Source organism: Nansenia antarctica (assembly GCF_963989245.1).
Source record: "Nansenia antarctica genome assembly, contig: SCAFFOLD_326, whole genome shotgun sequence".
NCBI classification, from domain to species: Eukaryota; Metazoa; Chordata; class Actinopteri; order Argentiniformes; family Microstomatidae; genus Nansenia; species Nansenia antarctica.
Genome location: NW_027662483.1, coordinates 40,346 through 50,000, shown reverse-complemented (window position 1 = coordinate 50,000; position 9,655 = coordinate 40,346). Strand labels below are relative to the sequence as shown.

At 45.9% G+C, this 9,655-nt stretch overlaps 1 protein-coding gene across 1 annotated transcript in view; it reads right to left on the bottom strand.

Annotated features, from left to right (window-relative positions):
* LOC308175613 (serine/threonine-protein kinase MARK1-like) overlaps positions 1-8,621 on the bottom strand; it is a gene marked incomplete at both ends in the record, with an annotated part of 22,811 nt that extends 14,190 nt beyond the window's left edge. Inside the window, 2 exons of the mRNA XM_080551245.1 lie at positions 2,094-2,387; positions 8,571-8,621. Of these exons, the coding sequence (XP_080407371.1) occupies positions 2,094-2,387; positions 8,571-8,621 (345 nt within the window). The remainder of the gene's footprint in view (positions 1-2,093; positions 2,388-8,570) is intronic.
* Between the last annotated feature and the right edge of the window lie 1,034 nt (positions 8,622-9,655).

Sequence of the window (9,655 nt, the reverse complement as noted above, 5' to 3'; positions counted from 1 at the left end):
CTGCTTGACGCATCCACCATGTAGCATTTAGCTTACCTAACAACAGATCTGTTTGTTCCCAGTGCTTGAGCAATTGGGTTACCATGACGAACAACGAAAATGCACCCCAAACTAAAGTTTGTTCCATCCGTTTGTTAAATATGTTTGCACTTTATTTTTTGAAGCCTGATGTTCTTGTTTATAAATGGAATAAATTGCTCTGCCACAGCCCAACGTCTGAGAACTCATGGTTGAAAACACATTACGACTAATTGAAGTGGTCCTGCACAGCTTGCAAACAAAGCTAACAAATGTCCCCGTTGAAATCCTCAGAACTCCAAATGACCTCTCCGTAGCCGTCGATTGTTGACAGTCAAATAGCAGCGCGAATCATTCGAATCACAGTCGGACTATGGTGGATTAAACCAATTCCGGGGGGGCACTTTCGTCATCCGAATTCAATAACCTAGCATGATATTTTCATCCTTTGATACACCAATACAATACGTTAAAGCAGTAACACGGAACTAATAGTCAACAACATGAAGGTCTAATTTCATCCCATCCTCAAATGACCTTCCCTCCGTACCTATCTCTTGTTGACCACCGGTGACATGGACTTGAACCCAAACAAATGTCATTGAATGATGTAGAGGGGTAACGTTGTCCATTAGGTTAAGGACAGAGCCTTCAGAAAGTATCCAGACCTCTCTAAAAACATGTTTTGTTGTCATTCGGGGGTATTGTGTATTGATCAAAAACCTCTTTTAAATTGATTGCCTTTTAAACTGAGTGTATTTCCAGAGGCACTGGTTGCGCTCCCCTAACCGGGACGACCATGGAAAATGGTCCATGGTCCATTTTAAATTCAGTGACGTTGGGGGTTCAACTGTGTGTCAGGGGGTTGTAAACAAGAGACAGGGTGGTTCTCTCAGAAGAGCGTCTCTCAGATTTCTCAACCGTAATCCTAAGAGGCGACACCCTATACATCTAACACACATCTTCAGCCCATAGAGAGAGGTATAAGGTAATCATCCATACATCTAACGCATCTATAGCTAGAGAGGTATCAGGTAATCATAAAAACATTACAAAAATAATAATCGAAAACGTCATCAAAAACGCTGGTTTTCTCTGTGTACCAGAGATGAGGCTGCATTCTCATTTTACGCACCCAAATTGTGGAATGCACTGCCAGTTTACATTAGGGATGCAACCTCAGCAAATTATGTTCAAGACCAAAACCCCATCTTTTTAATATTGCCTTTATATGACTAAATAATTAAATGATGAATTATATAACGATTGGAGCACTTTGAGCTGCAACGTTTGCAGGAAAAGTGCTATTCAAATACAAGTTATTAAGTTATTATTATTATTATCTATATGTTAAGGTACATATTACGGAATACGGTTTATGTTGGCATTTCCAGGGACATGGCAGCATAAAACCTTGACTTGGTACATGCTGGCATGTCTAACCCTACCCCTACCCCTAACCTTAACCCTAACCCTAGCACCCTAGCTCCTAACCCTAACCCTAGTTTTCCCACATGTACCGTATTCCCACATGTACCATAACATATACATCTAACACATCTATAGCTAGAGAGGTATAAGATAATCAGTGAATGTCGTCCTGCCTGTCAACCGAGTTCTAGTGCATATACCCGCACAAGCTGCAAAATAGCTTCATACTAGTTTATCCTGATTTTGTGATTTTGAAAATGTAAGGATACTGGGGGGTAGAACGCACATATCTAGGAAAAGTCATGAAAGGAGGGTCCTGAAATTTGATCGAGTGGAAAGGTATACCTTTTCTGTTTACTCACTTGGTCCAATGACCCCACATGGCTGTTCTACTGTTAAACAATCAACACCTAATTTGACAGCCCTGACATCGACATGATGTGCACCTCTGAAGACATGTTTGGAAAGTCACTTTACGACACTCGCTAAGCACGTTAGCAATTTGTTACCATGACAATGGAAATGTAAAAATGTAAAAAAAAAAGATTAAAGAGTAACAAAATGACTTCAGAGAGGATAGTAACATGTACAAGAAACTGTAAGCCTGTATGTCCCACAATGCACCTGACCTAGCCCCTCCTCACCTCTCTCCCGGTCAGTACGTGGCGTGCCAGCTTGACCTTGGCGAAGTTGCCCTTCCCGATGGTCTTCAGCAGGCGGTAGTTCCCCACGTGGGGGGGCTCCTCCGGGGGGGGCAGGGAGGAGCGGCACCGGGGGAGGCCGTGGCGGCCGGGGGGCTTGGCAGTGGTGGAGGAGGAGGAGGAGGTGGCCGGGGGGGCCTGGGGGGCCGTGGTTGGAGGGGGGCCCGCTGGGGGGGCCGAGGCCAGGTCCGCGGGGGCGGGGGGGGTGAGGTCCGTGAAGCCGTCCACCGACAGGTGCTGCAGGGAGAGAGAGAGAGAGAGAGAGGGAGGGAGGGAGGGAGTGAGGGAGGGAGAGAGAGAGAGACTCGTAAGTAGAGATCAGCATCAACATTCTAACAGGAGGGTACGAACACGTAAATTGTCATACAGCACACACACACGCAGGGGCGCACATACACACACACACACAGAACACACACAGAACCACACACACACACACACCCTCCAGGAACACACACACACACACACACACACACCCCCCCACACACACACACACACACAATCACACACCCACACCCACACACACACACACTGTGGTAGGGACCCTAGTTTGAAGAAGGGCTCTCTTGGTTTTCCAACGCCTTGTGATCAGGGATGAAGCCATCGACTGTGGTCTCTGATCCAGAAAGGTGATCTAGAGTGTGTGAGTGTGTGTGTGTGTGTGTGTGTGTGTGTGTGTGTGTGTGTGTGTGTGTGCGTACTCGTCTCCACAACAGCTGTGGACATCACTCCAGCCAAAACATCCCATGATGCTCTGCTTTCCCCGTGCCACACCCACCCAGAGAACAAACAGACGGGAGGTCCGGTTACCCAGGATCCTCTCTGCTCTCCCGTTTCACCCCGGTAACAGGAAACCAAGAGTGACACACGTCACCTCTCTGAACTAACCTCCATCCTGCCTGAGACAGAGAGAGAGAGAGAGAGAGAGAGAGAGAGACAGAGAGAGAGAGAGAGAGAGAGAGAGAGAGAGAGAGAGAGAGACAGAGAGAGAGAGAGAGAGAGACGGAGAGAGAGAGAGAGAGAGAGAGAGAGAGTGAGAGACAGAGAGAGACAGACAGAGAGAGAGACAGAGAGACAGAGAGAGAGAGAGAGAGAGAGAGACAGAGAGAGAGAGAGAGAGAGAGAGAGAGACAGAGAGAAAGAGACAGTCAGAGAGACAGAGACAGAGAGAGAGACAGTCAGAGAGACAGAGACAGAGAGAGAGAGAGAGAGAGAGACAGAGAGAGAGACAGAGAGACAGAGACAGACAGAGAGACAGAGACAGAGAGAGACGGCGTTGGAAGAAACTGAGAGCTGAGAATGTGCAAGAATCAATAAAGTTGGATTGAATTCTAATGTAATGTGCTGCCTGTCCTGCCTAGCCAGAACACCCTGGTGTAGGACGGACACACACACACACACACACACACACACACACACACACACATACTTTACATCAGCTGGCAACCCAAGAGTCCCAATGATGAAGAAGGGGAGGCTAGGCTAGGCTAACATAGTGGAGGCTAGGCTAACTGGCTAGGCTAACTGGCTAGTGTCACCATACAGTAACACAGTGGAGGCTAGGCTAACTGGCTAGGCTAGGCTAACTGTCTAGTGTCACCATACAGTAACACAGTGGAGGCTAGGAGAGAGAGAGAGACAGAGACAGAGACAGAGAGACAGAGAAAGACTTAGAAAGAAAGAGACTTAGACCAAATGATAAGAAAACAAAAAGAAAATGACCTGACACATTGGCAAGACTCAACCAAAAACCAGAGCAAATTGGAATGCTATTTAGCCCTAAACAGAAAATACACAGGGATAATCTATATATATTCACCACTGGGAACACCACCACTAGTGTGTCCTGAAGTAAAACCTGGGAACACCACCACTAGTGTGTCCTTCATGATGGCAGTGTCTACTAATGGAAAAGCAGAGTCATCAATGACCACCTCATTACTGTAAAGAAGAATAAATAAAACAGTGAAAGAATCAAATGGAATGTTGAATTAAAAAACTAAAGGTTAATGTGCAGGTAAGGTCAGAGGTCAGAACAGCACGACTAGGATATATTAGTATTACACACAACAGCAGAGCCCCGTTAGCCAGCGGAGCTACAGGAGGGTTAACTACAGGTGGGTATATCAGAATACCTGAGTACTGTGACAGACCCAAAACTAAGGAAATCCTTAGTGACCATGTACAGACTCAGTGAACACAACCTGGCCATCTAGAGAGTCTGTCACAGGCAGACCTGGCTCCCCAGACCAGACAGACTGTGCACCCACTGCACACTAAACCAGGTGGAAACAGAGCTGCACTTCTTAACTACCTGCCATCTGTACAAAGACATCAGGGACACGTACTTCCCACTGATCACCAACACCCCAAAATACTTTAAAGACTTGACCAATGTCAAAAAAACTGCCACATCTGCGTAAGTACAACTGTGAAGTACAACGATGTGCAAACGCAGCAGCAAGATGTGTTAGCTGTTGTGATAGAAAAAGGGAATCAAATGGGATAAAACCGCCATAAATGATTAAACTTATCTTAATGGCGGTTTTATCCCATTTGATTCCCTTTTTCTATCACATATAATTGTAGGTATACATTACATTATTTTTGTTTTAGTTTTTATCTTAACTTGCTTTGGCAATGTAAATGTATGTTTCCCATGCCATTAAAGCCCTTTAAAATGTAAATTGAATTGAATTGAGAGGCAGAGACAGAGACAGACAGAGAGAGAGAGAGAGAGAGAGAGAGACAGAGAGATAGAGAGAGTGACCGAGAGAGAGAGAGAGACAAAGAGAGACAGAGAGAGAGAGAGGCAGAGACAGAGACAGAGACAGATAGAGAGAGACAGAGAGAGAGAGACAGAGAGAGAGAGAGGCAGAGACAGAGACAGAGACAGATAGAGAGAGACAGAGAGAGACAGAGAGAGACAGAGAGAGACAGAGAGAGACAAAGAGAGACAGAGAGAGACAGAGAGAGACAGAGAGAGAGAGCATAATCTCCCTTTCGACCCGGGCCTTGCTGCGATATCGATTAGTATCAATAATAGTATCCCATAATCCTCGTGTCCTCTCTCATTGGAGGAGAAGGTCAGATGTGAGGAGCCAATGAGCTTCGAGGAGAAAGAGGAGAACAGAAAGGACTACTGAGATCACAGGAACAGGAACTTAGAGAGGTCAAGAGAGGTCAAGAGAGGTCAAGAGAGGTCAAGAGGTCAACATCACGCATACAGACAGAGAGAGACAGAGAGAGAGACAGAGAGACAGAGAGACAGAGAGAGAGAGAGAGACAGAGAGACAGACAGTGAGAGACAGACAGAGAGTGAGAGACAGACAGAGAGAGAGAGACAGAGAGAGAAAGAGACAGAGAGACAGAGAGAGAGGCAGAGAGTGAGAGACAAAGAGAGACAGAGACAGAGAGAGAGAGACAGAGAGAGAGACAGAGAGTGAGAGACAGAGAGAGACAGAGAGAGAGACAGACAGAGACAGGGAGACGGCATTGGAACATCACGCATACAGACAGAACTCCAGGAGAGGAAGAACACAACACAGACAGACAGGTTATATTAAATGGACTGACTTATATTGCGGCTGAGTCATACCAAAGACTATAAAAATGGTACCCAATGCCTCCCTGCTTGGCACTCAGCATTAAGGGTTGGATTGGGGGGGTAAGACCCTGCGACATACCAGCATCATGTCCAGGGGGTGTACGCCTCACGCTACGGAAACAGGAGATAGGCTCCTGCCCCCTAAGGGCAGTTAGGCTCCATCGGGTGAGAGAGAGAGAGAGGAGGGATGACATGAATGATGGGTGAGAGAGAGAGAGAGAGAGAGAGAGAGAGAGAGAGAGGAGGGATGACAGGAAGGATGGGTGAGAGAGAGAGAGAGCGGAGGGATGACAAGAATGATGGGTGAGAGAGAGAGAGAGAGAGAGAGAGAGGAGGGATGACAGGAAGGATGGGTGAGAGAGAGAGCGGAGGGATGACAGGAATGATGGGTGAGAGAGAGAGAGAGAGAGAGAGGAGGGATGACAGGAAGGATGGGTGAGAGAGAGAGAGAGAGAGAGAGAGAAGACATGACAGAAGGATGGGTGAGAGAGAGACAGAGAGAGGAGGGATGACAGGAAGGATGGGTGAGAGAGAGAGAGAGAGAGGAGGGATGACAGGAAGGATGGGTGAGAGACAGAGAGAGAGAGAGGAGGGATGACAGGAAGGATGGGTGAGAGACAGAGAGGAGGATTGAGACAGTAGAGATTGACAGGAAGGATGGGTGAGAGAAAGGAGGGATGACAGGAAGGATGGGTGAGAGAGTGAGAGAGAGAGAGGAGGGATGACAGGAAGGATGGGTGAGAGACTGAGAGAGAGACAGAGAGAGAGAGAGAGAGAGAGAGAGAGAGAGAGAGAGAGAGAGAGAGAGAGAGAGAGAGAGAGAGGAGGGATGACATGCAAGATAGGTCGATGTTCAGAATCGAACCGGGAATCTGGTGATTATGTGGTGTGTGTGTTAGTGTGTGGTGTGTGTGTTAGTGTGTGGTGTGTGTGTTAGTATGTGGTGTGTGTGTTAGTGTGTGGTATGTGTGTTAGTGTGTGATTATGTGGTACGTGTTTTAGTGTGTGTGTGTATGTGTGATTATGTAGTATGGGTGTTAGTGTGTGGTACGTGTATTAGTTTGTGTGTGTGTGTGTATGTGTATTAGTATGTGTGTGTGTGTGTGTGTGTGTATATATAAATATATATAATATGCTATTTTACAGACACTTTTATCCGAAGCTATGTACATTGCAGTGAGTACATACATTTGTCAGTATATATGGTCCCAGCAGGAATCAAAGCCACAACCTAAGCGTTGTTAGCGCCATGCTAGTACCAACTGAGCCACAGAGGAGCACACGTTGACAATGTCCTCCTTCCAGGAACAGAATATGAGGGGGTGGAGCTATGTCAATCTGATGTTGGTAATGCTGCTCTCATACATGTAATGTATAGAGAGAGAGAGAGAGAGAGAGAAGAGAGAGAGAGAGAGAGAGAGAGAGAGAGAGAGGAGAGACAGACAGAGAGATACAGAGCAAGAGAGAGGGAGAGAGAGAGACAGAGAGAGAGACAGAGGTCACACGTGTAGTGTGTGTTTGTGTGTGTGTGTGTGTGTGTGTGTGTATTCAGGATACATGATAATCATTCATAATAAAGGTCTGCAATGAATGTACCACGCTTTCAGCAGTAGTCCAGAGCAGCATGGCAGGGATGGGCACTCAGTAAGACCAGGGCTCCGTTCGTAGATTCACTCTGGAAATCTGAGCACCACTCATGGAATGGCCTCTTGTCCAGTCGAATGACTCGTGTCCCTTTATGACGTCGAACCCAGTGTGCACTCCGGCGAATTTTACAAACGCAGCCCAGAAGGATGTGTGTGTGTGTGTGTGTGTGTGTGTGTGTGTGTGTGTGTGTGTGTGTGTGTGTAAACCAGAAGTACACGCTGTCTGAAAAGACCCATTCAAGGATGGATTGTGAAACATTACCTTTAAAAAGTAGGACATCACCGGTCTCTTATTGATAACACGCTAGCATCATGACAGGCTAAATAAGGATGTCTTCAATTGCATGGAAGAAAAGGATAACTATCATATAATAGCGATGTGAGTAAGAAACATATATTATACAGCTTTTATATGATAATAATGGGCTATTATATGATTTATTTATTTATTTTTATTTATTTTCTATGCAATTGAGGACATATTTATTTAGCCTGTCATGATGTTAGCGTTTATTTTTGCACTTTGAGCTGCAATGTTTGCAGGAAAGGTGCTATACAAATAAAGGTTATTATTATGATTATGATTATTATTAATAATAATATTATAATATTAATATTAATATTACATAAGCACTGTCATTTGACCCGACTGACAAGAAATGCGCAGATTCCTACATTTGTTACAACAAGACACCGGCGACCAATCACACTTGGCAGCCCAGCGTTCGTAAAATCGCTCTAAAAGCGCCGGAGCGCACACTGGGTTCAACGTCGTAAAGAAACCGATTCATTTGATTGGACAAGAGGCATTCCATGAGTGCTGATCAAATTTCCCAGAGCGAATTTACGAACGCAGCCTTTGGTGGTTCAATGCATTTCCGGGGCCAAAAAAAAAGAACAAAAAGATGTGCAATCTCATAGAACAATAAAATGTCTCAAAAGCAGAAAGACAATGATCGATATATGAAGTAGTAGTAAATAAACCTTCCCTTTACGGCCACTCATCTGCCTCATCTAACAGACTAACAGAGGTTGTCCATTGGCCCAATCATCCTGCAGACGCATCCTTCATCTCTCCTTATAATAAGAACACATTCTCACCCACCGTCACATAACGGGACTATGACCTAACCCTGATCTGTAAGCCTGTCAGTATTACACACTCACATTCTCTGTGTCCCGCTCGTTCACGGTGGGCAATGGTGTCCTGGTCGACATCTTGTGCTTCTTCCAGGCCGCCGAGCGGTGCAGCAGGCTGGGCAGCGCAGTGACGGGGGGACGGGGGGGGGCGGAGGACGATCCGATGGAGGGGTGGCCGGCGGGGGGACGGGGGTCCCTACCTCCGCATCTCTGGTAGCCCGTCTCCTGGCTTCACCCCTGCATGCTGCTCCCGGAGCCCCGGTCGGTCGGATCAGGCCGGTGGTCGCCAGGTGCTGTTGGCCGCAGAGATGTGGAAGGAGAGAGAGAGAGAGAGAGCGAGAGAGAGAGGGAGAGAGAGAGAGAGAGAGGGGGGGGGATAGACGGAGGAGGAGATGAGCCGGCAGCAGCAGCGAGGCAGAGAGACAGGGAGGACAGCTGAGAGGGAGGAGGACCTCCCCTACCAGGAGGGGGGGGGGGGGGGGGGGACATCGCATCATCATAAGGGGAGGCAGTCCGCCCGATGATAATAAACCACTCATATTCGATGCCTATATATGTATGTATGTATATACATGTATATATATATATATACATAATAATACATACATACGTCTACACCTGTCTATGCTCTTTTTATTTTTATTTATTTGTATACCATATACAGGTGTAGACTTATATACTTATAGTGAAGGGGTCTGAACACTTTCCAAAGCCACTGTAAGTTTCGCATATAGACATTAAATGCCTAAATAATATATAACAGGAGTAGTTGTAGTAGTAATAAAATATATTTTTTATGTTAGTTGATGAATCTATATATTTGTATATATTGTATATATTTGTACATGTATTTACTTGATTAAATCTTATAGTTATTCTTATATTATTTTATTATACAAATAAAGGTTATTATTATCAAAATAATGTAACTGCGCCATCTAGACGAAGAACAACTAGAGTGGAAATGCATCATGGTACAGCCCTGGTCATCGCTGTGAGATCGCCGGAGCGCACACTGGTTTCAACGTCATAAAGGGACCGAGTCATTTGATTGGACAAGAGGCATTCCATGAGTGCTGATCAGATTTCCAGAGCGAATTTACGAACGCAGT